Source organism: Mirounga angustirostris, unplaced genomic scaffold, assembly GCF_029215605.1.
Source record: "Mirounga angustirostris isolate CCGP_5_RB_7025 unplaced genomic scaffold, mMirAng1.0.hap1 SCAF_6, whole genome shotgun sequence".
NCBI lineage: Eukaryota > Metazoa > Chordata > Mammalia > Carnivora > Phocidae > Mirounga > Mirounga angustirostris.
The window spans coordinates 27,273,721-27,301,599 of NW_026991714.1; the positions used below are offsets into that span (position 1 = coordinate 27,273,721).

General features: G+C 46.3%; 2 protein-coding genes across 6 annotated transcripts; both read left to right on the forward strand.

Annotated features, from left to right (window-relative positions):
- Positions 1 to 3,638: 3,638 nt before the first annotated feature.
- LOC123846009 (NADH-cytochrome b5 reductase 1) lies at positions 3,639 to 8,753 on the forward strand. The gene is made up of 9 exons (XM_045877010.3): positions 3,639 to 3,718; positions 4,028 to 4,177; positions 4,282 to 4,354; positions 4,818 to 4,924; positions 5,158 to 5,287; positions 5,977 to 6,060; positions 6,971 to 7,056; positions 7,517 to 7,616; positions 7,962 to 8,753. Exons 1-9 carry the CDS (start codon positions 3,704 to 3,706, stop codon positions 8,132 to 8,134), a joined length of 918 nt encoding a protein of 305 aa, XP_045732966.2. The 5' UTR covers positions 3,639 to 3,703; the 3' UTR covers positions 8,135 to 8,753.
- A 3,002-nt stretch (positions 8,754 to 11,755) lies between these two features.
- ADIPOR1 (adiponectin receptor 1) lies at positions 11,756 to 27,796 on the forward strand. Of its 5 annotated transcripts, XM_045877013.3 has the most exons (9): positions 11,758 to 11,934; positions 15,611 to 15,677; positions 18,678 to 18,912; positions 20,411 to 20,527; positions 21,597 to 21,768; positions 22,916 to 23,102; positions 24,573 to 24,760; positions 26,396 to 26,589; positions 26,918 to 27,796. In XM_045877013.3, exons 3-9 carry the CDS (start codon positions 18,772 to 18,774, stop codon positions 27,044 to 27,046), a joined length of 1,128 nt encoding a protein of 375 aa, XP_045732969.1. In that variant the 5' UTR covers positions 11,758 to 11,934; positions 15,611 to 15,677; positions 18,678 to 18,771; the 3' UTR covers positions 27,047 to 27,796. The 5 variants fall into 5 exon arrangements, with proteins under 5 accessions (XP_064450062.1, XP_045732969.1, XP_045732967.1 ...); XM_045877011.3 differs by lacking the exon at positions 15,611 to 15,677; XM_064593990.1 differs by lacking the exons at positions 11,758 to 11,934; positions 15,611 to 15,677 and adding an exon at positions 12,193 to 12,358.
- The last annotated feature ends 83 nt before the right edge of the window (positions 27,797 to 27,879 follow it).

The window sequence follows — 27,879 nt, forward strand, 5'->3', positions numbered from 1 at the left end:
CATGGCAGTTTTCTCCTTCAAATCTGGCAGGCAAAGTCTCTGGGGTCTACCAAGATAAGTCATATATAAAGTAACCTAATCAATTGAGTGACTGTCCCATCATAGTCAACAGTCTCACCCACACTCAAAGGCAGAAGAGTATACAGGTCATGTCCAACAGGGGGTAGGAATCTTGGGGGCCATCTTAGAATTGCACCTACCACAATCTCTGAATAAGCTTGAAAAACCTAGTTGAAGGGTAAGTGGAAGGATGGGGGATAAATGTTCTATGCAAAAGGAATGGTACTTGCAAAGACTATGAAGATCCTAGTAACATGATTGTTCAAGAAAATGAAAGGGGTGCCTGGGTGGCCCAGTTGGTTAAGCATCTGCCTTCAGCTCAGGTCATGATCTCAGGGTCCTGGGATCGAGCCCCGCATAAGGCTCTCTACTCAGCAAGGAGCCTGCTTCTTCCTCTCCTCCCCACTCATGCTCTCTCTCACTATCTCTGTCTCTCTCTCTCAAATTAATAAAATCTTAAAAAAAAAAAATAAAATGAAAGAGGGTGTGGCTAAAAGGGAGAAAGCAGATGGAGACTGTCACCATGTGAGGAAGAACTAGAGAGGGGCTCTTCTTTTAGGGAGTCTGGAGGCTATGCCTGATTTTTTTTATAAGAACAATGGGGAGCCAAGAATGAGGTTTTGCGGGCACCTGGGTGGCTCAGTTGGTTAAGCAACTGCCTTCGGCTCAGGTCATGATCCTGGAGTCCCAGGATCGAGTCCCACATCAGGCTCCCTGCTCGGCAGGGAGTCTGCTTCTCCCTCTGACCCTCGCCCCTTTCATGATCTCTCTCTCTCTCATTCTCTCTCTCAAATAAATAAATAAAATCTTTAAAAAAAAAAAAAAAAAAGAATGAGGTTTTGGTTTTGTTTCCTTTTTAAAGATTGGAGCCCCCAGATTATTAATTCCTCTAAAGAGGGTCTGTGTCTTGTACAACTCTATATCCCCCAATGCCTAAAATAGTGCCTGAGACATGATTGGCACTCAGCAAGTGTGTTCTGTGATGGTTTTTCCCATTTGTCAACTTTCTTTTTCTTGGATTCCCCCTGGTTTCATAATCCAGCTGCTCCTGCCTTTTGTTAGCACCTCTGTTGAAATCCATTCTCCTACCGCCTGACCTCAACCCCCACACTAAATGCTCATATTCATGTCTTTGATCTACACTCTAAAAGCAAGAGATGCACCCTACTATCCTGGACTATAGGTTTCCACCCAGACAGAGCTCCCTATCTGAGAAGGAGAAACAGAGCTCCCTGATAACAACTACCCACCTTCCTGCTAATCGGTAGGACCCCCTGGGAATTACTATGATTCACCCAGGAATATCTATAGACTTAGAGATTGCTGTGTTTTTTGGACACTGGGCCTCAAATACCTTCTACAAGCAACTTATTACAGTGGTTAGTATAGCCTAGTTTTTTCAGTAAATAAATTTGTAAGGGAAAAAAAAGGCAAGAGATGGAGGGGAAGTCTATACCTTTAAAAATACCTAAGAAACATAAACAAATCTCAGTATGTGGACCTTATTTGGATTCAAACAACACATTTTAAAAACGTAAACCAGGCAGAGACAGTACAGGAAGTAGGAAACTACAGAGCAATGTCTCTCATGAATATGGTTGTAAAAATTATCAACAAAATATTAATCAAATACAATAGTATATAAAAAGAACGATATACCAGAACCAAGTGGGGCTTATCCCAGGAAGGTAACACTGGCTCAATATTAACAATATTAACAACAAAAAAACCCAACGTAATCACTATATTATAATGCAAAGATGATCATATCAATTGATAGAATAAACATTTGGCAAAGTTCAGCATCCACACAAGATAAAAACTCTTAGAAAACTAGAAATAGAAGGGAGCTTCCTCAACCTGATAAAGGGCAGCTACAAAACAAACACCTACAGCTAACATCACACTTAATGGTGAAAGACTGAATGCTTTCTCCCTAAGATCAGGAACAAGGCAGTACTAGTACTGAAAGTACTAGTCTGTGCAATAAGGCAAGGAAAAGAAAAGGCATATAGGCTGGAAAGGAAGAAACAAAACTACCTATATTCACAGATGACATGATTGTCTGTATAGAAAATTCCCAGAAATCTACCAAAAACAAAACAAAACCAAACCCTTAGAACTAATGAATGGGTTTAGCAAGATCACAGAAAACAAGGTCAACACATAGAAATTGATCTATTTCTATCTAATAATGTACAATTAGAAATCAAAATTTTAAGAAGCAATGGCATGTCAAAAACTAGTGATGTAATGTATGGTGATTAACATAATAAATAAATAAATAAATAAATAAATAAATAAAATAAATAAATATTTGTATATCCCCCCCAAAAAGAAGAAGCAATGGCATGTAAAATAGCACCCTTCTATTAGGGCCTGAATTGTGTCACCTGCCCCCTCAAAATTCATACACTGAAGTCCTAGCCTCTAGCCTCAGCATGTGACTGTATTTGGAGATAGAGTCTTTAAAGAGGTCAGTAGGGTGGGCCCTAATCCAATATGACTAGTGGCCTTATAAGGAGAGGAGATTAGAAAACAAACACGCAGAGATAAGACCATGTGAAAATTCAAGAAGATGTGTATCTACCAGCCAAGGCAAGAGACCTCAGAAGAAACCAAGGGCAAATGTCAGTCTGGTTGGGAAACTGCGTATAAGAAAGAATGGCCATTTTGGCAAATGTGTAGCTCGGTGGCTCTCAGCGTCTATTTCTGACTCCCCTTGTCCCATTTTGCTCATTTGCTTGTCCCATTTTACCTGTTAGAGCTCAGATCTAAAACCCTATCAGTGCTATCTTCCGAGCCATTATAGTAGCTGAGATCATCTGTCTAATATTTTGCTCTAACAGGTAGTACACTAGGCACATTACATATCTCATTTAAGCCTCACAACAAACCTGTGGACTAGACAGATGACAGTATATACCCACTTATAGATGAAGAGTCACAGAGAAGTTAAGTAAGGTCACAGAGCCAGTCCGTGCTAGAGGCGAGATTCTTATTTAGTACAGTCGGCCTCCAAAGCCCAGGTCTTTGACCCTGAGGATAGGAGAACTCAGATGAGGACAAGAAGCTGGATTTGGACCCAAAGGAAGCTACTGAGCGGCCCCGGTGGCCTGGCGCTTATAAGCAAGACCTTCATGTGGGACCAGGCAATGAAGTTGCCATGCCACACTGCTCATTCCTGAACGAGCCTCCGCCAGACTGTTCAATTCTGTTGCAATTCATTCTGTCAGAAAACTAAGGTAATTTCAGCCTTTCCTGCTCAACTGTGGGCGCGTCTCTGGCTCAATGCCAGACAGCTTTCTGTTTAGCATTCGCAGACTCAGATTCCCAGTCCCCACCCACCTTGGTGTGGTTCTACATTTGACGGGACTCCCAACTTGTTCGGGGTGAGCAGAGCGAAGTAGCAGGGATGGAAGGCTAGGGAGGGGGTGGAGGAGGGGAGCTGCGGCCTTAAAAGATCTTGGATTAATCCAGGGGCTCCTGAGCCCCCTGGCCACCAAGTCTGGGACAAAGGGGTGGGGCGCAGAGCCGCTCCGCCCACCAGCCCCGCCCTCACCAGGCCCCGCCTCCTGCCCTCCCCGCGACGCATTGTGGGATCTGTCCGCCGGCCTGGCGGCGGAGGAAGAGGTGCGCGGTCATGGGCTTCCAGCCGGTGAGACCCTTGCTCTGTGCCCTGCACAGGGGACTACGTCCCATCTGGTTCTGGACACTCCGCTCCGGACCAGAGGCTCTCGCCGCCGACCCCGCCCCGTAGGGCGCTGCACCTGCCCTGGATGCCGGGGTCCCGGTACCGCACAGTGGGGCTCGGGACCCTGCTCAGGTTACCCTTCTGGCCCTGACGGGCTCTCGCGCTGGAGCTCGGGGTCGCCATCCCTGGGGCGGCTGGTCGTGCGGGACAGTCACCACCCCCTCCCCGGGCTCTTCCCCAGCGTGATGGTCACGCTGCCTCCTCTACCCACAGAGCCCAGTCCTTCTGGCCTCCCTGGGGGTGGGGCTGCTGACTCTGCTCGGCCTGGCTCTGGGCTCCTACTTGATTCGGAGGTCACGCCGGCCAAAGGTCACTCTCCTGGACCCCAATGAGAAGTACCTGCTGCGACTGCTAGACAAGACGGTAAGTTGTGGAGGAAGGACCTGGGTAGAGGGGGGACCATCCACCCAAGGGACTTTGCAGCACCAGACTTGCCTGGTGAAACGTGTGTGTCATCCATCCTCCAGACTGTGAGCCACAACACCAAGAGGTTCCGTTTTGCCCTGCCCACCGCCCACCACATTCTGGGGCTGCCTGTGGGTAAGGAAAGTGTGCAGTGGGCTCCTTTCCCGGGTATCCTGACAGGGTGATTCCCCTCCCTACCCAGCTCTGGATCCATGAGGTACCACTGGCCCCGGGACCACTCCAGGGTGTGGCTTCTGTGCCCCCAGACATCCTTCACACTCACCGGTTCTTCCTCCTCCCTGCAGGATTTGCTTATACCTCCCCGCAAGCAAACACTAATTTTGTTCTCATTGGCGGACCCTCAGATCACCTGCCACTGCTAAGGTCCTGGTAGTAATTGATGAGTTTCTCCAATGCGGGGCTTATGAAGGATACAACTGGTGGCCCAAAGGGGTCCTCCCTGCCTGGTAGCTCACTGGAACCATGCTAGGAAGCAAGACATCCTTGTTCTCTCAAAATTCCTTGAGTATTTCGAAAGGTAACAGGAACGCCGCTTGTCCACAAGCAGCCCTTATGTAGCTTTCCACGTGGTCCCCAGGCAAACATGTCTACCTCTCTGCCCGGATCGATGGCAACCTGGTCATCAGGCCATACACTCCTGTCACCAGTGATGAGGACCAAGGCTATGTGGATCTTGTCATCAAGGTAAGGGGGTAGGAAGGTGCCCCAGGAGCTCCTTATCCTTCTCTTTCTGGGATTGTAAACTTCCAAGAATTGTTTGATAGCAGGAGACACGTGTCCTTGGGGCATATGAAGAAAGAACTTGGAATGGGGATGATGGCACATGCGTAATTCCTGCCCCAGCTTCAGGAAGGACCATTCAGCAGGTGGCTCAGAAGTTAGTGACATTCCAAATGAAGTATGTTCTGTTCTACCAGGTCTACCTGAAGGGTGTGCACCCCAAATTTCCTGAGGGAGGGAAGATGTCTCAGTACCTGAATAGCCTGAAGGTTGGGGATGTGGTGGAGTTTCGAGGGCCCAGCGGGTTGCTCACTTACACTGGGAAAGGTAATGGCCTCTCTCCTCCCTAAGCCTTCTTCAGTGCCCATAGTCATCTTGGCCCAGTGTGGCCATGCACATGCGTGTATGTGTGCACATGGAGAAGGCCCAGAGCTGCCCTTCCTTTAAACATAGCACTGATATGATAGAGAGGCATATTTCTCAGCTCCATTTGCCGCAGGGGTCAGTTCTCCACTAGAATTCACCAGCCATGACTGCTGTGGACATGCCTAAAGCAAACCCATGTCTCTGTTTCCCTCCCTCCGAGATTCGCTTCTCTGGCTGAGCGGTTCAAATAGCCAGAGATAGCTTTCTTTCATCCCTGCCCATGGGAACAGCTGCGTGCATTAGTAAGCCTCCAGAGCTGCTCTGTGCCACTTAGGAAAACAGATTCACACCTGGCTCCATGCCTGCTGCCCTCACCAGGGAGCGACCCTCTGCCAGAGGCAGCTAATGACTCACTGTGTAACCCTAAACTGACTGGTACTTAATAATATGGGACAGATAGTCCTGGCCCCATTGTCCCTCAAGTGTATTATTGTCAGGGCTGCTCAACTCAAACCTCCACCCAAGCTCTGGGATCCGATTGCATAGCAGCTGCCAAACTGGCCTGGGACACATTTTCAGTTCTGTATTTGTTTTCTTATTTCCTGGCGTTGACTTTTCTCTTCCACCCCTCTCTTCACTTGACTTTTCAGGGAATTTTAGCATTCAGCCCAACAAAAAATCTCCACCAGAACCCCAAGTGGCAAAGAAACTGGGGATGATTGCCGGCGGAACAGGTGTATATCACTTGAGGGGCCATCCTCTCCCACCATTGTTGATTGTTGCCATGAAAACACCCAAGTGACTCTCAGAAGGTTTGGTAATCATAGCCAAGCTGTTAATCAGTGGATTCCTGGCAATGCCTAGAACTCTCTAGTATCTGAAAAACAAACCATAATCAGGTAGAAAGAAAAAAAAATTTTTTTTTAACTAATAGAATGAGAGAAATCAATCATGTGGGCTCTCCCAAGACCTCCAGTTGAATGAATCTAATAATCTTTAGGTGAGAATAGAGAAGCAGCTAGAAATAGGGGAGTCGAGAAGGAAGAAAATGAACAAATATTGGATGTTTCTGTATTAGACACGATGCTAGTCACTTTATATGCATGCATATCTATGAAGTAGGTATTAGTCTTCCCCTCTTACAGATGAAAACAGTGGAGGTTCAGAGAGGTCGAATGGTCTCCACAGGGTTAAATAGTAATGGCCAGAGACAGGATTAGTATCTAGCTCTGTCCAGTTCCAAAGCACATGCTCTCAACCCACAAGTCCAGTGTTCCTGAACCTTCATCATTGAATCACTAGGTACGCATCTGTGACATTTGAGTCCTAGCCTCCAGTAGACTTTCAGAGGAAGAGTCTGAGATTGGTTCCTTAGAAGGATTTCAACAGTATGATCTTATGTGAATAGTGAGCATGACCACAATTCACCTGCCAGATACAAAGTGGAGTGTGGGATCAAGGGCATCTCTGTCCTGGAATGTCAGTGCTGCAGGCCACACAGGAGGACAGAGGATTAGGGTACTAAAGGAAGGTGGAGCGGAGTGGTAAAGGTGTAGAATGAAGATGACAGGTTGATCAGCTAAGGCGCGAGGACAGGGGAGGGGCTGCGGCCATCCTATCTCATCGTGAGCTGTCTGTTTGCAGGAATCACCCCGATGCTACAGCTGATCCGGGCCATCCTGAAAGACCCTGAAGATCCAACCCAGTGCTCCCTGCTTTTTGCCAACCAGGTTGGTTTACTTTTGTCAGGCCTCGGTCTTCAAAGTTGTGGAGGCTGAGAGGTGTGGCCCCAGCAGGCACGGCAAGTCCAGTGCCCGTTGTGGCCTCTGCCCAAAGTACCCCCCTGCAAGGGAGAGGACCTCTCCTGCCACAAGGAGGACGGAGCATTGAGCCAAATCCTTCCCTGGCCCCCTAAGGGAAAATGAAAAGAAAACATGTAAGGAACCTAGTTCTAAGTGTAGAAAGCTGCTCCTTGGATTTCCTTTGTTAAATATTCCATCTTTATTCCCTCATACTGTGTAAATAAGGGCTACTCCCCTCTCCTTCCCCTCATGCTATCTCTCTAAATGTCTTGCTTCTTTGCTAGAACTTTAGCTTTCTATTTCCATCCTGGTTGGAAAGTCATTATAGCAGAGAACTTCTTTTACGCGTGCCTGAGGAGGTTCCTAAAGACTTTGCTTCCGCTTTCAGACTGAAAAGGACATAATCTTGCGGGAGGACCTGGAGGAGCTGCAGGCCCGATATCCCAATCGCTTTAAACTTTGGTTCACTCTGGATCACCCCCCAGAAGGTACCTGCCCCATTTCTGGACATCCGCAAATCAGGGCCTTCTCCCCGGGGGGGGGGGCTTCTGATCTCAGTGAAACCAACCCTCCAGCACAGCCAAACTCAAAAGTGTGAGTGCACAGACTTAGTGCCTCTCCTGGGCCCCTTCCTTCGGGTTCCTGTTTTCATTGGGCGGGGAGGGATGGCTGTGAACCTGGAGCAGGCTGAGGATACCCACCCAGCTACTGTTACAACTTGATCCCTTCTCAAGAGGCTTTACCCAGGACTCACCCCTCCCCACCTTATGGTACCCGACCCCTTGCCAGCATGAGTCTGGAGTGTCTGGTCTCTCCTCTCCTCTGTACTTCAGGTTGGGCCTACAGCAAGGGCTTTGTGACAGCCGACATGATCCGGGAGCACCTGCCCGCCCCAGGGGACGACGCACTACTGCTGCTCTGTGGACCACCCCCGATGGTGCAGCTGGCCTGCCATCCCAACCTGGACAAACTGGGCTACTCACAAAAGATGCGATTCACCTACTGAGCATCCTGCTCCATGGTCCTGTTTCCTGGTCCTGTTCCCTGCAATTGTCCTCAGTCAGTACTCAAACGCTATAAGCCCTAGATTCCTTTCCTGACAGTATCAGCCTTCGTGTCTTACTCTGGAGCCGAAATCTGGATGATACCTGCAGGAACAGCATCCTTGTAGCCATGGAAGAGGGCCAGGGCTGAGTAGTTCCTGGAAGGGGCCCCCCAGATCTCCATGTGATAGAAGGTCCAGGTCAGGCCCGTGGAGCACTTTCTTCCACGGGTCCGAAAGAAGGAAGCATGTACATTGGTCCCAACACTAGCTAGTTCCTTAATAGCATCACACTGGGTGTCTGTGATGAAAGGAACAACCTGTGTCATGGGTTTTACTTAATATTTGGTGCTTACCTCAAGCAGATTCTGCACGTGTGAGCGCAAGTTGAGCGGCCTTACAGATGTCTCGTAGAGATTGCCGGAAAGGAGAAAAGGATTTCTTTAGACCTCAGAGAAGGGAATCTGTCTCTCCGTGCCCCAGCCCCGGTTGGAAGGAGATGGCCACCCACAATCTAAGACAGCTGCTTGTGGCAGAAACCTCTGGCTGTGCAAATAAACGGGGCTCAGGCCCCTGTGTTATACCTAAGGGGTTGTTGTGTTTGTTTCTAAGGCTTTTCGCACCTGGGAATCCTGGGAGGAAGCATTTCCCAGCACAGAATTTCTCCCAGGCCTTCCAGAGAACCTTTGAGCTAGGGCCATGTGCTGAAATACGACCTGCCACCAAACTCAGGGATCACTTAACAGCTGCCTCAGCAGAGCCAGAAGCTCAACTTCTCCCCGGAGGCTTTTAAGGGTGGGGGAGAACACAAGTTGGAGGGGATGCTTTTTGAACCCAGGTATGATCACAGTGGTCCCTTGGTTTGGCCACTCTCCCTGCCTTCTCTTGGCCCTTCCTTCACCATGCTTCTACTTCAAGGTACCTGGCAAACCAACTAAAGTATTGTCTTTCTGTTTGGAAGAGAAACTTTCTCCTTTAAATAGTAACCTGATATCACCACCAGCCCCAGCCAGACTTGTTGGTGCCTAGAGAGAGTTGGCCTCCCCCAGGCCCATCTATCCTGACTGCCCTTCACCTCTGCTATGATAATTCACCCCCTTCTCCCAAGGTTGGACTAGGGCAGCTTCCTCAGATCTTCTTTGCTAGTCCCATTGGGACAGAACAGTGAATCAATCTTAGGAGGAAGGTCAACATTGCTTCCCTGCATGGAACTATGTGTTGCTTTCCCTGGGGCCCCAAAAGAAAGGCTTGTGGGGCCTGCAAAATTCACCCCTCCGTACAGCAGAGTCATCAATAAATACTGTTACTAGTATTCCATCAAACATTTCTTGATCAGCTAGTATGTGTATGCCACTGTGCTCTGTGAGACACACTTGGCCACCTCACCTCCAAAAAGAAAGATCTTGCATTGGATTGTTAGGCTCAAATAGTGAAGCAGCCCAACAAAGAGAATTTCCCACGCAAGAGCTCACTGTTCCTTGTCTTACATGGGTTTCTGCCTCATTCACTCAACATAACAAACATTTATTAAGGACCTGCCACCTGCCAAGCACTGCTAGTTCCCAAGGATACGATTCTGACCAATACTGGTCTTAAACCGCCCCCCCCAAAGAACTTGGTCTAGAGTAAGATAGACAAATAATAAACAATTACAACATAGTGTACAGTGTGATTAATAGTATAGTAGAGATACAAGGTACAGATGGGAAGAGTTTGGAAAAGATTCAGAGTAGGAGAAAGAGAATAACATTTTTGAGTTAGCCATGTAATAGGTGCTGTGCTAAATACTCATCTGTATAATTTAATCCTTATGATAATCCTGTGAGTCTATGATTAAGATTTTACCAAAGGTCATACAGTTGGTCAGTGGCTGGCAGAGCCAGAATGTGAACCTAGCAGTCTCAGTCCAAAGCCAAACTCAGAACTGGGCCTTGTCAATTGCTTGGATCTTTCAGCGGAGAATGGGAGGAAGGGCAATCCTGAAGAAGAATCAGCATTTGCAAAAGCCTGGAGGAATAAAAGAGATGTCCGTATTTGGAGAACTAGGAGAAGTTCAGTGAGGCCCAAATGCCAGAGGGAAAGTAGAGCAAGATGAGTCCGGAGAGTAGGTGAGAACCAGCTGATAAAGGCCTTTGTAATGTCTCGGTAAAGAAACTTAAAACTCAATCCTGTGGACAGTGAAATTTCTGAGGGTTTTGTACAGTGGGCAATTCATAATAGCTACCTTTGATGAAGCATTCACCATTTTCCGGGCATCACACTAAGAGCCTGCATAAATTATCTCATTTAATCCTGACAAAGGTTCAGTGAAATAGCACGGTTTTTTTCAAGATTTTATTTTTTTAAAGTAATCTCTATACCCAACATGGGCTCGAACTCACAAACCAGAGGTCAAGAGTCGAGTGCTCCACAACTGAGCCAGCCAGGCGCCCCTGAAATAACACTATTTTATTCCCATTTTTCAGATGAGATAATTCTCTTGACCAGTAACGTGCTCAAGATCATAGGCTGGCCAGGGTCGGAAACTTGGTTCTATGTGACTCCTGAGCCCATGCTTTTAACCAGCACCAAAAGAATTAATCCCATTGCCCCGAGGCGTCCATGTAAGATTATAACAAATGGCCTTCTCTCTCAGCATCTAGAATAGCACTAGCTCTGTACTATCCTTGGGAGAACTGAGAAAATTGTCAGTTCCTCGAAGTTTCTGTGTTCTGTGATTCAGCGGAGGGCTGCACCGCCCAAGTCTCCCTGACATGCACTCCAGGGCCACCATTCTGGCTGCAATGTGGGAGCAGGGAGCTGGAGCAGAGAGTTCTCTCAAGCAAGACTAGTTAGAAACAATCCCGCTGTTTCTGAAGAGAAATAACAGGAGTCAAAACTAAAGTCTAGCCCAGTGCCTTGCACATGGTAGGCACTTGAAGAAACATTCGTAGGGGGGCGCCTGGGTGACTCAAGTGGTTAATCGTCTGCCTTCAGCTGGGGTCACTGATCCCAGTGTCCTGGGATGGAACCTCGCTCCATAGGGCTCCTTGCTCCCAGGAGAAACCTGCTTCTCCCTCTGCCTCCCACTCCCCCTGATTGTGCTCTCTCTATCTCTCCCTCTGTCAAATAAATAAATAAAACCTTAAAAAAAAAAGAAAGAAACATTCGTGGAGGGGAGAAAGGGACCCTGAGACTGAAGAAGAAATTAAGTGTTTCGGAGATAAAACCACTGGCGTTGGTAACATATAAAGTGGAGAGAGTTTCCCAATTTAGAGGACAAGGTGCATGGTAGGGAATTCGGCATTCCTTCGCTGGGTTCGGTCTAATTCCTAGAAATTCCTTCTCCATCACGCGCACCAGTTAGTGACTTGGGGGTGTGGTCCTCCCCAAGTCTGGAGAGGCGGAGTTTACCATTGGAGCCGAGCCAGGGGGCGGGGCCTGCCGCGAGAAACCGGGCCTCGAGGGTGGTGCCTGCCGCGGAGGGGGCGGGACCGGGCCGGAGGGGGCGGGATCGGGCCAGAAGGGGCGGTACCCCGCGCTCGGGAGGCGTGGCCGAGGGGACCCGGCCTGTGATTGGGACTGCGGGAGGAATGCCTGGCAGTAGGGGGAGGGAGAGCCCGAGAGGAGGTGACGCGGCCGCGGAGGTGACGCCGTGTGGTCGCGCGCCCCTTCCGGCGCGGGGAGGGCGCTGAAGAACCGGGCCGCTCGGCCGCAGGCCGCCACCAGCGCCGCGGGATGTAGCGCGGGGGACCGCGGCCCCCAGCAGAGCCCGCCCGCCGGCCGTAAGTTCCCCCCGGGCTGCCGCGGCGAGCGGGTGGGCGGGGATCGGCCGCAGCGCTAGGACCCCCGGGAGCCTCGGCCCAGGCCTGAGGCGGGGACAGCCCGTGGGGCTGACCCGCCCAGACACCGCGAGGGTCTCAAGACCCCCAGCCGGAGCCGGCGGCGCCTCGGGGCTGCTCCGCGGCCGGGGTTGTAAACATTTCCGGCCCCTCCCACTGCGCGCCGCCTCCGAGGCGGCCTCCACAACAATTTAAGGGCGGGTGGGCTGCTCGCCCTCGGTTTTTACCCCCGGGCTGCCAACCGCTTTGGTGAGTGCTGAGTCTTCCCAGCCTCGCCGGGGAGTTGAGACGTCGGGATCCCGGCCCGGGGATCGTATCGGGACGGGCCAGGCCAGAGCTAAGCCGGGTCCCCAGGCCGCTGCGCGAGGCAAGTGGGGAGTGGGGGGTGCGGGCCTGGGTCGCAGAAGCGCCTCTCTCAGCCTTTGGTGACGGGGCAGCCCCAGGGGGTCCTCGACGACGAGTCTTTGGCAGATCAAACCGCGACAGTGTGCCCACCTCGACTGGGGGGAGAAAGGGAGATTAGTGGACAATTTACCTTTATTTAAGGTAACCCTAAAAGCTGGAACGTGAGCAAAATCGAAATTGTTTGGGAGGAATATGGAATTTTATTCCCTTAGAAATCTCACATTGATGTATGCCATCTTATGTGAGAGATTTTTGATCAAGTCTTTGGCTTTTAAGAAAATAAAACATATATGCTTTTCCTCAGTTTCTAGTGCTTCTCAGGCTACTGGGAAACTGACGAGGCGAATTTCAGTTTCCACAATTTCAGGTGTCAGGAGCAATAAGAGGCCTACATACTACTTTACTAGGTTAACCATACTGTTTCCCCCAAGTATTTAGAAGACAGGCTAGAAAACACAGCAGGGAATATATAGGCTGCTGATACTAATTAAGTTAACATCATAATATCTGGTTCTTTTCTGAAGTGAAGTCGTAGTGGGGTTGTTCACGGCCTTTCTCTCTTGATGGGGTTAGGTCACCTGTTACAGGGCAACGGCTGTTGCTGATATTTTATAGTATCTACAGTACCAGGAATTTAGACTGGGCGGTGCTAAATAGATTGCAATGTCAGGCTAGCAGTTTCCAGCTCGCAGCCACTAAATTTATTACAGAGTAACTTCTGTGTTTCCATACAGTGGTTGTTGGTACTTGGGGAATCAATCTGAAAAACTGTGGTGTGTTACCTGTGAGGGTCCATCTTCCGGTAGACCTCCACAAAACCATACCTAATTGCAGAATAGAATGTGAGAGCCTTCTGTTCTCAATGGCCAAGAAATTACATGATTCCCAAGGGATTTAAAAAAAATAAATGACCACTTTGCCTGCAAGTAGGAAAGAATCACTAAGCTCACCAGTGCTAATGGATGAAGGATACCACCTTAAGTAGGCTTTTAGGCTATCTTCAGTTTCTTAAAGTCTGGCCTCATTTTATCTTATGGAAAAGTGGATTATTCACTGCCCTGGGGACGGTGTTCTTTCAAGCGTGCCTTGGTCATACCAGGTACACTTCTGGAATGGCCACTACTTCCATTCTGTCTATCAAGATACTTCCTTAAGGTCTTCCACAAAACCTTTCCTGGTCATTCCAACTAAAATTGAGCTTTTCTTCTGAATTCCTCCAGCACTTAATGGCATTTAGCCTTGTAGTGATGTTAGTAGAAAAAGTTATTGCCTCCTCTAATTCTCCTTTGCTTTATCTGTGTAGGCACAATCAATAGGTATTGTCTGATGGATAATAGAATAGAATTTGTGTTTCTCTCTAGGCCAGTTAAGTTTGTTCTCTATTTCCCTAGGAAATTTCCGTTGACCCCTATAATATAAAGCCAAACTGAACTCTTTAGCACTCTTGCTGTAGGGGCGCCTGGGTGGCTCGGTTGGTTAAGCGGCTGCCTTTGGCTCAGGTCATGATCTCAGGGTCCTGGGATAGAGCCCCGGGGGGTGTCGGGCTGCCCGCTCAGCAGGGAGTCTGCTTCTCCCTCTGCCCGTCCCCCCTCCTCCCCGTTCATGCACTCTCTCTCAAATAAATAAATAAAATCTTAAAAAAGAAAAAAAAAAAACCTCTTGCTGTATTATCCTGTCCTGTCTACATGTGATTGCACTGGTGAACTAAACAGTCACGTTTAAACCCAGAAGCTTTATTAATTATGGTGTTGCTGTTGTTTTTTCTGGTACTGGTACTTATCAAAGTCATTACCATTTGTCCTTAACCTCCATTCATCTCTAATATCGCCCACCAAACTTTGTTCCTCTCACTATGCTCAAAGTTAATTCCCCTTTCCTTCTCAGAAATGTTGGGGGCGTGATTAATGTTCATAAATTTTATAACTATCTTCTGTGGAAACAATCCTGGAAAGTGCCCTGTAGGCAAACCAGTTCCAACTGATTGGCTTTTAGGTATGCACCTAGATTGGGGCTTCCCATGTACGCAGTGTTAAGTGACTGCTCTCCTGTGTAAGTGTATTGACCATATATCTGAAAGCCAAATATTAAAAACAGGGACTGGCATGAACCTCCTTCATCAGCCTGTGTATTTTTTTTTTTAATTTTTATTTATTTATTTATTTATTTATTTATTTATTTATTTATTTTGGTCATGGCATTTGGAAAGCTTATCAGTCTGTGGGATCAAAAAGTCTTCTGTTGGGATAGCTGGAGAAGAGCTACAAGGGAAGTTAGAGTGTGATTCTCCGCTTTAGACACTAAGTCGGTGACACCCAGCATCAAGTGAGAAAGCTTAGGCCTCACTGCTGCAGTTTGGTAATTTTCAAACGTAGGTCTTTGCCTTGACTCACTTTTCCCCAGCAGGGCTGTGAAACCGCGTGCCCGAACAGAGCATAGGTAGAGGAGAAGATGTCTGTGTTCTTTGACTTTACTGCCAACCTAACCGTGCTTTGGAATCATAGAGTCAGGCAGACATAGAGCCTACCCATGCCTACCCACAGAATCTCTAAGGGTCCAGAAACTCCAGATTAAAAATTCACAGAAGAAGCTTTATGCCTTTGACTCCAGGGAAGGAGTGTGCTTGGAAAACTTGGGAACTGGTTCTCAAAATAAATGTCTCCAGAAACTGTGAGGGAAGTAAACTCTCTGGCTAACTGGCGGGTGATTAACAATCAGTTCTTTCCCAAGTGTGGCACAGGATTATCTTATTTATAGGAGCACAAACACCTCCCTGCCTCCACAGCGTTATTCTCTAATATCATAGGTTTATCCAGTTGGAAAGCTTAGTGGTAAAGATTTTTATTAGCTTGAATTGAAGAAATCCCATCAAAAATGCACTCAGTGGAGTTTGGCCCAGTTCTGATTTGTCATATTGGGTGTGGTGAGTTTGAGGGGAAATGTGTTTCCTCTTTAATACTAAGGATATAGAAAGCGGGCGGAAAGTTGAAGTATATTTGGCTCTTCTGAGTGCTCCCAGAATCGGTCTTAATACCATAGGGGTTTATGCTGGTTTTATATAATAAAGACAAAAACACTTGCTTGTAATAATTCCCAGTTGTTTGTGAATGGTCACCCTATAAGAAGTTATATTTCCAGGTCCTAGTATTATTTGCTCTTCTCTCTTGCCAGACCTCCGATCCCTATCTCTCCCTTTCCTGTCTCTGTGTTGCTACAGTTTAGAAGACCAAACTGGACAATGGACTTTGCTCACTATGATGACATGATCTCCATTGACCTCCATTGTATGTACTTGACATGATGCATGATGCCATATCTTGTATGATGAGTTGTAGCTGATGGCTGGTTTGTGAGTTAACTGGGATGTCTGTTAGGTTTAGTGACTCTGGGCCTAGAAGACAATGCTGAGGGGAGGTGTAGGAGCTAGTGATAAGAGGAGCTGGAGGGCATCAGAAGAATTAACAGAGTGATTTGGACTGAAAGGGGAAAGACATGTTGGCCAAGAGACAGAGATCATCCTAGAAGAGCACTAGACTTGAGGGCATAAAAACTTTGCAGTTCAAATGAGGAAATTAGGAAGAATACCAAGCTGGATTCTGCATTTGATCTCTGACCCTAACTGTCCAACTTAAAGTTTATCTATATTATTCTCATTTTACTAGAGTAAAATAGTTACACAGCATTCGAAATAACTGAATTTAGTATGTGGCCATTCTTGGTTATTGTTCTCTCCCTCCGCTGCCCTCCTGAAACGTGAAATTACATCACTGACTTTGTACATATCACAAGTGACCTCATGCCATCTGATGATAGGCTCCTTTGAAGACGCTTGTTCAGCTGTGTGTTTTGCACAGTACCTTAGAATGCCTTTGGGTGCTAGTGCTAAATATATTTGTTAAATATTCTGTGAATATATTGACTTACTCTGGGGAAAAGGAGAAAGCCCCACAGGCACAAGAAAAAGTGCATAAACCCTTGGCTAGTGACAAGAAGCTAATAAGTCATATGCTTGCGGACTAGAATGCTGCTCCCTTCATTCATTCATTTTGAAATATGGGTTCTGACCAAAATCAAGGGTACATATCACAGAACCTGAGTTTTGGGGGTTTTTTTTGTTGTTGTTGTTGTTTTTGCCCCGGCAGCAGTGTTCTGAGCTAAGTGTATGCACCCTATTCAGACTTGTCCAAAGTGCCCAAAGCTTTTTATTTTTCTTTTCTTTAGTATAGAGTATTTCTTAGTAAAGCTGTTTATTCAGGAGTACTTCACTCTAAGGAAATAATGTTTTGTGGTCAACCCATTGGAAAAGATTTCCCAGTGTTTCTTAAGGGGATTGTCTATTTCCTGAGGTTTTCAGGGGCCTCCAGTTTCCTGTTCTCCTTAGGCTCAATTGTTGGCTTTGGCTGTGGGCTGGCACCTGTCTTGTCAGAATCTTGCACATTTGAAGGAAGAAGAACTATCTATGTGTTGACACCATATAAAGATCTGCTGTGCAGTGAGTTACTGTTTGCTCTCGAACTAGATTTGCCTATTGCTTTCAGCTGTGCTGGTGAGTTGAACATAGCATGACTTTTGAAATTTAAGGACTGCCCTCATCCGACTACTTATATCCAATTATAATCCCTGAGAAGGAACTGTAATTAGTCTTGGATAAAAAGAGAACTAGTATAAGAAATCAAAGATGTTTGTGTAGTGAACAGCGGTGGGAGATAGAGTGTCTCTCTCATGAGCAGTCATGGTTACTGCCTATTATTAAAGGTTTGGGTTCCCTAAGCTTAAATTTCCTCTCTGGTAATGCAGCCCACTCCCTGTGCAGGTACTGCTTGACCCTCTTTGCATTGCCCTGTGGTCATTGGGTTCACAGAGCCAGTGCATAAAAATGCTAGTATTCTGGTCGTTACTGTTGCTATGAGTAATAAACTCCTTTGTTGGGGCGGGGGGCTAGTAATATACAAGATGGTGAGCATCTTTGGACACTTTTCTCTCTTTTCAATATCATTTTCATCTCCCTGAGGCTTGATTGGAAGATCAGTGCCTGAAGTCCAACTCAGGAAAACCTCAAGTATTAGAAGTTTTTCCTAGAAAACTGAATTCTAGGTTTCTCAGGTTTTCCTTAAGGATTTGTGTACCTGTCTCTAGTTTCTGAAAAACTAATTTGAGTGGGGCTTAGATTATGAACTATGGTGGTTGGGACAAGCTCTTACTGAGCTGGTTGTTTGGTATGTGTTTGGCAAAGGGCAAGGCTGGGGCTGCCTCCTTGTCTTCAACTTCCTGCTCCCAGGTAAGTTATTGCTTGCTTTAAGGAGAGATTATGATGAAAGCTTTTACCCAAGTGTCGAACCCAGGCTATAATCCTACAGTAGAATTAGTAGACATTGCAGAGAAATTAACCATCTAGCTCACAACCAAGTTCCTTCTGCATATGAGGCACACTTGTCAGATCATTTGTAGAAAAAGCCCATCCGAGTTCAGTTGGCATTTAATTTATTTAAAGATTGGGTGGTCTTGAAATATAGTTGACCCTTGAACAACACGGAGGTTAGGGGCACTGACTCCCGCACAGTTGAAAATCCACGTGTAACTTCGGACTAACCAGAAGTTAAATACTAATAGCCTACTGTTGACCAGAAGTCTTACCAATAACATAAACAGTTGATTAGCACATTATTTTGTATGTTACATGCATTACATACTATATTCTTACAATAAAGTAAGCTAGAAAAAAGAAACTTATTAAGAAAATCATAAGGAAGAGAAAATATATTTACAGTACTGTACATATATGTCTTGCAGAAAACCTGCATATAGGTGAACCCTTGCAGTGCAAACCTGTCTTGTTGAAGGGTCAACTGTAATTACAGCCAGGGGTTGGCCTTCTATTTTTGCTCCCCATTCTCAGAGCCAAGCCTTTCTGGGGCAGAATAGCTTTGAGAATGGTAGGCTAGACTCTTCTCACTAAATGGGCTCCACACCTGTGGGAGGGGGTTGAGGGTGAGTAGCTGGTTTTCTGTGGTGACAGTTTGGTATGATTACCACAGATCCTTTGAAGACAAGCAACCAGATGTTATATTTTCAACCTTATCTGTAAGATTAGTGAAGTTCTGAGTCAAGACTAACATTAAAGAGGGAGAACAAGGAATAGATTTTAATTTAGCAATTACCTAGCCTTTAGAATTGGAGGTAGGGTGTGAGTTGATTAGCTGTGTCTTATTCAGTGTTGACTCATGGAAATGAAACTGTAAGAGGAATCACTTGTCAATACCCTTCATGTTTGTGTTTGCTTTTAGTGTTTACCATCACAGGGAGATCTCTGCCCCCTGGGGCTGAGAGACCCCAACCTTTCCCCAAGCTGAAGCTGCAGGGTATTGAGGTACCAGCCAGATGTCTTCTCACAAAGGATCTGTGGTGGCACAGGGCAATGGGGCTCCTGCCAGTAACAGGGAAACGGACACGGTGGAGCTGGCTGAACTGGGACCCCTGCTAGAAGAGAAGGGCAAACGGGTAACTGCCAACCCAACCAAAGTAAGTTGTCTTCCCAGGAGTCACTGCCTTAATCAGAACCTCTCATTAGGCCGGTGTCAGTGTCCATTTTTTTAAGATCTCACCTCTCCCCAAAGGAGGGACCATAGCACCCTGGGAATATCTCCATCCAGTCCTTATCATACTGTATTATATGTATCTTTTTTTATTTGTATCCTTTTTCCACTGTAAGCTTTTGCAAGTTCACTCATCTTTATAACCCTAGGACTTAACACAAGGCCTGAAGTCCAGTAAGTAATTAGTAAATGCCTGTGAATGAAGGAAGCATCAGTTAGGATTAGGTTTGGCTCCATATAACAAACAAAAATCCCTATAGTTTTGACAAGACAGAAGACAGTGTGTCTCATGTAGAAGAATTCTAGAAGTAACCCATCCCAGGCTGATAACAGGGCTCCACGACTGTCAGGCCTCTGTCTTGATCCTCCATCACATCCCCTTACCAGCCACCAGAAAATGAGGAAGGGGAAAGAGGAGAAGGGCCCACCCTTTCTGGAAGTATCTCGCAACACTTCCATTTACATCCCATAGGCCAGAATTTAGTTACATAGTTATATTCGGCTGCAGTGGAATGTAGGCAGTGTCATCTCTTCATTGGGCCTGAGTAAAATTACAGTAACATTCCCACCCTGAATAAAACCAAGGGCTTTGTTACTGAGGAAGAGAGAGAGAGAATGGACATGGGGGTAGGCAAGCAGGAATCTGTACCACACAATTTAAGAGGAACCATTCGTTTCCCAGGGACCATCAACAGGAGAGCGAAAGAGGAGCTGAACCTCCCAGCTCTCCATCTCCATGGTTTGGAGCCTTGGGACTGAGAGAAAAGTCTCTCTCCTTGATAGGGAAGTGCTCTCCCATGTGCACACTTTGTGTCAAAGCTCCTTGGGGGTCAGGACTCTGTCCTGTCCTATAGAAAGCTGCTGCTTTCTACAGAACCAGTTTGGAAGCCCTGAGACTCTTGGGAGCTGCAAGGAATACAAAGTTTCAGTCATGATATAATCCCCAGAGTCAGTGAACAGGGAACCATGAACAGATTTAAATTGTTAAGGGAATCTCTGAGACTCTGTCTCTTCCATTGTTTTGAGGATTTAGTGGTCTAGAACAGAGAGAGATTTGGGAAACTGGGGACAGTTGAGAACCACTGTCCGATAGGTAAGGAGAGGCCATCCAAACTTAAAGAACATTTAGAACTGGTGTGGCAGTCCCGTATCCCTTTCGCGTCAGCCCCCACCAGTCTGCCTCCTGTGGGCTGAATTGAGCTTTCACTCCAGCATTTGCAAAGTATTAATCAAGCTTGAGCTACAGTGTTACAAACTCATTAACTATCATGCCTTTGGAGAAAAAGCCACAAGGTCCTATGGGTAGGAGAGAGGCCAGGCAGGAAGTGTTGAGTTCAGGTTTCTTTGGATCTTTCTGATCTGGACTAGCACAGAGTATGAGATGGCTCTTAGGATTGGTTTTTGTGTATTTTTTGTCCCTGTAGGCTGAAGAAGAGCAAGCATGCCCAGTGCCCCAGGAAGAGGAGGAGGAGGTGCGGGTACTGACACTTCCCCTGCAGGCCCACCATGCCATGGAAAAGATGGAGGAGTTTGTGTACAAGGTACAGCCCAGTAGCTTCTGTCCTGGGTGAAGGGCAGCAAATACGCATTGGATTGAAGAACTTTTACTCCTGCCTGTGGGTTTGTTTTTGCTCAAGATGAAGTAAATAAAGGGGAAGGCTAGCTACATTTTTACTACCTACCGTGTTAGGCAGTGCTCACAATATATTCTAAAACAGAAGTTCTTAGCTTTTTTTGCTATGGATCCCTTTGGCAGTCGTTAGAATTTTTTAATTTTTAAAGTTCCGAAATTTTAATGTGGGCTCCTTTTATGAACACACTGGATATGCGTTAATGACAAGTGATAATGTATTTTATTAAAATTTATCATTTCTAAGCAGTGAAGCGTAACAATATTTTGATATCTGCAAAACTAGTGTATGAAAATATCTTGGATTTCTATGGGTGACAGTCGCACGTTCCAGCACTACTGTGCTTTGGTGCCCACATTTATAATTGAGGGGAGTGTTAGATTCCAGGTAGAGGTGAGCAAAAATGAAAGATCATTTTTTTCCCATCCAGATTTTCATCCCTCCCTGGATTCTATCCATTGTCCGTGTGTCCTGGGTTAAGAACCCCTGCTCTAAAAAGACATAGTCCCAACCTAGGAAGGACTTGGAATCTACCGGGGGGAAAGGACTGAGCAGGGGTCAACCAGAATCTCCTGGATTAGAGGGGCAAAGGAACGATAAAATGTATGTTTTCAAAACCATTATATATAGTTTCTGTTTCTTTGTTTTCATTCACTATTTTTACTTAATTGTGAAATTTCAAGTAGCTTAAAGAAGGTCCTGCCATATTTTTTTCAAGATTGAGATACCTTTATCTAAAGCATATCCAGATAAACTAACATGACGCAAGAACAAAGGCATTAGCAAAAATTGGTCAAGATATACAGTACTGCGATGGCCTCGTTCATACTGTGCCTTGGACATCTGTAGGTCCAGGCTGGTTCCCTATTACCTACCACCGAAGCCTGGTTGACATTCTCCTAGACTGGCTGTCCTTCAATCCTTGTCCTTGGGGAAACTAGCATTCTTTAGGGCCCTTCTTACAGTGTATATATTCCAGGTCTGGGAGGGACGCTGGAGGGTCATCCCATATGACGTACTCCCTGACTGGCTGAAGGACAATGACTACTTGCTACATGGCCATAGACCACCTATGCCCTCCTTCCGGGCTTGCTTCAAGAGCATTTTCCGCATCCATACAGAAACTGGCAACATCTGGACCCATCTGCTTGGTGAGTGATTTGGGTGGGGAAGAAATCCAATGTTTTTGTCTCCTTAAAGGCCAAGGGAGGGATTATATAGCCTTTGTCCATGGGAAGGAAAAGAACAAAGTTGTTCTGACTGATTGATTGATCCTTGATCACTGATCTTTGAGACTAGAGGAGGAAGACCTAGAACCAGGAGAAGAATAGCCAAACTGTGGAAAGAGCCAAGATGTCCATTGACAGATGAATGGATAAAGAAGATGTGGTATATACACACACACACACACACACACACACACACACACACAATGGAATATTATGCAGCCATCAAAAGGAATGAGATCTTGCCATTTGCAACGATGTGGATGGAACTGGAGGGTATTATGTTGAGCGAAATAAGTCAAACAGAGAAAGACATGTATCATATGATCTCACTGATATGAGGAATTCTTAATCGCAGGAAACAAACTGAGGGTTGCTGGAGTGGGGGGTGGGGTGGGAGGGATGGGGTGACTGGGTGATAGACACTGGGGAGGGTATGTGCTCTGGTAAGCGCTGTGAATTGTGCAAGACTGTTGAATCTCAGATCTGTACCTCTGAAACAAATAATGCAATATATGTTAAAAAAAAAAAAGAAGAAGAAGGTAGCAGGAGGGGAAGAATGAAGCGGGGGAAATCGGAGGGATAGACGAACCATGAGAGACGATGGACTCTGAAAAACAAACTGAGGGTTCTAGAGGGGAGGGGGGTGGGAGGATGGGTTAGCCTGGTGGTGGGTATTGAGGGGGGCACATTCTGCATGGAGCACTGGGTGTTATGCACAAACAATGAATCATGGAACACTTCATCTAAAACTAATGATGTAATGTATGGGGATTAACATAAGAATTAAAAAAAAAACCAGGAGAAGAAATTGGAACCCTGGCAGAACTGTCCTCAGTGGAGGCAGTTGCTTCTATTTCATGAATTCCCACTGTCCAAACAAAATGCCAGCATTTCAAAAAGTGCTCTTTTAGTCTGAGTTTCTATGACTGGTGCCATTTTCTCCTGAAATTTTAGACTGCAGTTCCCACAGCTGAACCCCGTTTTTTAGTGCTGATTTAACACCATCAACTATCAAAGTGCATGTACTGTCCTTTTCCTTAGGCTTTTTGTTTTCTTTTCCCTCCTATAGGTTTTGTGCTGTTTCTCTTTTTGGGAATCTTGACCATGCTCAGACCAAATATGTACTTCATGGCCCCTCTACAGGAGAAGGTGGTTTTTGGGATGTTCTTTTTGGGTGCAGTGCTCTGCCTCAGCTTCTCCTGGCTCTTTCACACCGTCTATTGTCATTCAGAGAAAGTCTCTCGGACTTTTTCCAAGTGAGTTGAAAGAACATCAGTACGGAAAGACCACACACTACTGTCACCTCTTGTGATTTGAGGGCTGACTGGGTACTGGAAACTCCAATAATTCCTAAAGTTTCCCTGATGTCCCAGAGGAAGGGCTTTCTATTTTGTGGGTATAATAGGGCGGTGAAGTTCCTCTCTTAAATCCTTCATGAGAAAATGCACTGCAGCCTCCTCAACAGATGGATTTTACCTGTATGGTACTAACCTGTGTGAAATTTGGGGTACTGGTGGGCTGCAAGTACCCAGTACTATCTGACCTTCCTGTTGGCCGGAGCCACAGCAGGGCGTGGTAAAGTATGCCTGCTTCGTTCTGCTAATGCTCCTACCCACCCGTCTAGTTAAGCTTATCTTCGCTGCCCATGCACTGCTGGAGGCCCCAGATGTCCATCATCTCATGCTTTTCAGATTCCCCAACTCTGTGCCCGGAGTTCTGTTTATTTGCTTGTTGTTGTTGTTGGTTTGGGTGGTAGTGGCGGCGCGGGTTATTTTGTTTTTCCCATAATACCAGGAATACATTTTTATCATTAAAAAAGTCAACTGAATCAGAACAGTACCTCTTAAGAATACTCCCAATTCAGGGGTTTTGTTTTGGGAACTCAAGTTACCAGAACTGAAGAACATTCAGAGCCCTTCATGAATGGGAAGCTGGGAATCAGCTGGATAGTGACAGAACTCCTAAGCTGAAGTTTCCACTAGGGGGAGATTTGGCTGCCCACAACTAAGGGAAGGGATGAAGTCCTGTGATCCGGGATTCTTTTTTTTTTTTTTTTTTTTTTTAGATTTTATTTATTTGCGAGAGAGAGAATGAGAGACAGAGAGCATGAGAGGGAGGAGGGTCAGAGGGAGAAGCAGACTCCCTGCCGAGCAGGGAGCCCGATGCGGGACTCGATCCCAGGACTCCGGGATAATGACCTGAGCCAAAGGCAGTCGCTTAACCAACTGAGCCACCCAGGCGCCCTGTGATCCGGGATTCTTAAGAAACTTTTCCACTGCAAGATGAACCATGAGAGACGATGGACTCTGAGAAACAAACTGAGGGTTCTAGAGGGGAGGGGGGTGGGAGGATGGGTTAGCCTGGTGATGGGTATTAAAGAGGGCACGTTCTGCATGGAGCACTGGGTGTTATACGCAAATAATGGATCATGGAACAATACATCAAAAACTAATGATGTAATGTATGGTGATTAACATAACATAATAATAAAAAAAATCAAATAAAAGAGAGAGAGAAAAAAAGAAACTCTTCCACTGCAAAATAGATGTGCTTGACTTGGTGGGGTTTTGATCCAGGATGTAGGATAAATTGTATGGGAAATGAGGGGAGGCTGGGTGGAGATGTTCAAAGCTGGGAGCAGGTGAACTGAAAGAACAAGTTCAACAAGCCATAGGATTTCTTCATTTCTTCCACTGATTCATTTCATTTTTATGGCTCTTTTTTAGACTGGATTATTCAGGGATTGCCCTACTGATTATGGGGAGCTTTGTCCCCTGGCTCTATTACTCCTTCTACTGCTCCCCACAGCCACGGCTCATCTACCTCTCCATCGTCTGCGTCCTGGGCATTTCTGCCATCATTGTGGCACAGTGGGACCGGTTTGCCACTCCTAAGCACCGGCAGACAAGAGCAGGTGGGTAGGAAGACATAGTGTAAACTTCGTACATATTTGGGCCTTGAGCCTAATAGGCTCAACCCTGGGCCCTAAGGTTTGCAGTTGGGGGACCCCATCCAAACCTTGCTTCGTGTTTAGAACTTGGAAAGCACCATGAATTTTCAAAGTTCAATTCTCCCCAATGTTTCATAGTATTTCAGTGGCGTGCTAGCAGGACAGATAACTACCAAGCTGGTCAATTTGCTGCAAGTATAGAAATGACTGCTCTTAAATTTGGTTTGAGAAAGTTAAAAAATATACAGAGCACCATCATTTTAGTGACTGGTCCAAGGCACTCAAACCAAGGGGTTCAAATTAAAACACCTGGAGTTATTTTTCCTAAGGGAATGGAAGGCTTGGTTTGGTGAATTAAAAAACAAACACCTTGAGCATAAACACTGGTCACAACTACTGTAGCAGCTACAAAAGCATAAACATCCTTGTGTTGTCTCATCTGGACTCTCCTTTTAAGCTTTATTTTTGCAGCAACACATTAGTTACCACTAGTTTTCAGGCCCTTTGGACTTACTATGTGCTGTGTCTTAAACCTTCAGTTAAAAGAATTAAATATTCGTCAAGCACCAACCGTGTGCCAAGCGTTGTGCTTTAACAAGGGCATCTACAAAAATGCAGATCAGGGGTGCCTGGGTGGCTCAGTCATTAAGCGTCTGCCTTCGGCTCAGGTCATGATCCCAGGGTCCTGGGATCGAGCCCCGCATCGGGCTCCCTGCTCGGCGGGAAGCCTGCTTCTCCCTCCCCCACTCCCCTGCTTGTGTTCCCTCTCTCGCTGTGTGTCTCTCTCTGTCAAATAAATAACATCTTTAAAAAAAAGAAATGCAGAAGATCGGCCCTGCCCTCCAGTTATGTGTAGTGTAGTGATGTTGAGACAAATACCCATTCTTCCCTTCCTCTTACCTTGTGTGTCCCTGCAGCCTTGACAGCTTCTGATCTGGGTATGTCTGTCTACTCAGGAGGTCAGAGTCCCGATACTTAAGTCTTTTATGATCTTAATGGAAAACCTGCCCAACTCCTCTCTGACTTGGAAGCCACCCACCTGAAGCCTTGCCGTTGAGGTTCTGTATCCCAGTCAGCTGTGAGATGGTTTTGACAGAGCCTTTTGGCCAAGGCTTCACATTTCTTTCTTTTTTTTTTTTAAAGATTTTTATTTATTTGAGAGAGAGAGAATGAGAGACAGCACGAGAAGGAGGAAGGTCAGAGGGAGAAGCAGACTCCCTGCCGAGCAGGGAGCCCGATGTGGGACTCGATCCCGGGACTCCAGGATCATGACCTGAGCCGAAGGCAGTCGCTTAACCGACTGAGCCACCCAGGCGCCCCAAGGCTTCACATTTCTTAACAAATAATAAAGAATGTCAGATGTTTGTTCTTGGTGCTCCTTAAAAGGTAATAGCACTGACACAGCCTTCTTCCCATTCTGGATGTTGAAGAAATGTCTGCTGACTGTTACCCGTCTTGTGGTTCATTTCCTAAACATGTCCTCTTCACCAGAAAATAGCTAATTGTCACAATAAACATCTGAATTCTGGAGTAAGACAGCGGTGCCTGCCGTGTGGTAGCTGGTTCCTTGCTTGACGATCTTACGTCTGCTTTGTTCAGGAGTGTTCCTGGGACTTGGCTTGAGTGGTGTTGTGCCCACCATGCACTTTACTATCGCTGAGGGCTTTGTCAAGGCCACCACAGTGGGCCAGATGGGCTGGTTCTTCCTCATGGCTGTGATGTACATCACCGGAGCTGGCCTTTATGCTGCTCGAATTCCTGAGCGCTTCTTTCCTGGGAAATTTGACATATGGGTAAGAAATGACTCTCCCAGTGGGGCCTTTGATGGTGAGTGACCAGCCAAAGTTAAAGGTCTAAGTACAACGCCTTGTAGAGACATAGGGATCCTGTAGTGTTTCGGGGTACCTGTATATACATAAGGAGAAATGGCAGGGGGATAACCGGTACTAACATCTTGGTGTATCTCTGACAAGATTGATAAAAAAGTTTCTACAACAAATACATCATTTTTATGGTGTAAAAAAAATCTTAAGGAGAAACTAGAAGAAGCAAATGCTTGCTACTTACTTCTAATCTCTCCTTGCCACTGTCCTAAAGGCCCGTCTCCTGTCATTCCTACAGTTCCAGTCTCATCAGATTTTCCATGTCCTGGTGGTGGCTGCAGCCTTCGTCCACTTCTACGGGGTCTCCAACCTTCAAGAATTCCGTTACGGCCTAGAGGGTGGCTGTACTGATGACTCCCTTCTGTGAGCCTTCCCACCTGAGCGGTGGTGGAGGAACTTCCCAAGTGCTTTTAAAAATAACTTCTTTGTTGACGTGAGAGGAAGAGTCTGAGTTGTCTGTTTCTAGAAGAAACCTCTTAGAGAATTCAGTACCAACCAAGCTTCAGCCCACTTTCACACCCACTGGGCAGTAAGCTTTCCATTTCCCTAGCTGAGGAGGGCGGGGACGGCCCCGTCTAGCCATGCTCCTCCTCAGCAGCCCCCCTCGATGGCAAGGCAACTACCATCCCCTCACAGAGACAGTACTTCGAAGCTCATGTTGAGATTTGACCCCTCCTCCAACCATTTTGGGGAAAAAATGATGGACTGGGACTCTTCAGAAATTCTGTTTCTGGAGGAAAATATCCCTCCCTTACCCCCATCCTTACTTTGTAACCTGGCTTATAACAGGCCATCCATTTTTGTAGCACACTTTTCAAAAACAGTTAGAACCTGGTCCCATCTTTCTTGGGCCTGGATCTGCTTTTACAGCAGGAAGAACAAAGCCACCAACTTTTACATAGCCCGGCTAATCATGGAAGTGTGTCCAGGCTTCAAGTAACTTGACTTTTAATTTTTTTTTTTTTCTTGGCAGAGTAATGTAAAATTAAAATGGGGAAAGATATTTAATATTTAATACTAAGCTTTAAAAAGAAACCTGCTATCATTGCTATGTATCTTGATGCAAAGACTATGATGATAATAAAAGAAAGTACAGAAGACACTTGGCATTGAAGGATTTAACGTGTGGTCTCAACTATTTGTACACAACTCCAAAGGATTAAAACCAGTAACATAGTTTTAGATTCTGCTGAGATGCAA

Bases quoted from the DNA above. Each gene is read 5' to 3' on its own strand.
- LOC123846009 (XM_045877010.3), top strand. The intron at 4,178-4,281 runs GTAAGTTGTGGA...TCCATCCTCCAG, and splicing joins TGCGACTGCTAGACAAGACG to ACTGTGAGCCACAACACCAA. The intron at 4,355-4,817 runs GTAAGGAAAGTG...CGTGGTCCCCAG, and splicing joins CATTCTGGGGCTGCCTGTGG to GCAAACATGTCTACCTCTCT.
- ADIPOR1 (XM_045877013.3), top strand. From the start codon at position 18,772: ATGTCTTCTCACAAAGGATCTGTGGTGGCACAGGGCAATGGGGCTCCT. The intron at 21,769-22,915 runs GTGAGTGATTTG...TCCCTCCTATAG, and splicing joins CATCTGGACCCATCTGCTTG to GTTTTGTGCTGTTTCTCTTT. The intron at 24,761-26,395 runs GTGGGTAGGAAG...TGCTTTGTTCAG, and splicing joins GCACCGGCAGACAAGAGCAG to GAGTGTTCCTGGGACTTGGC.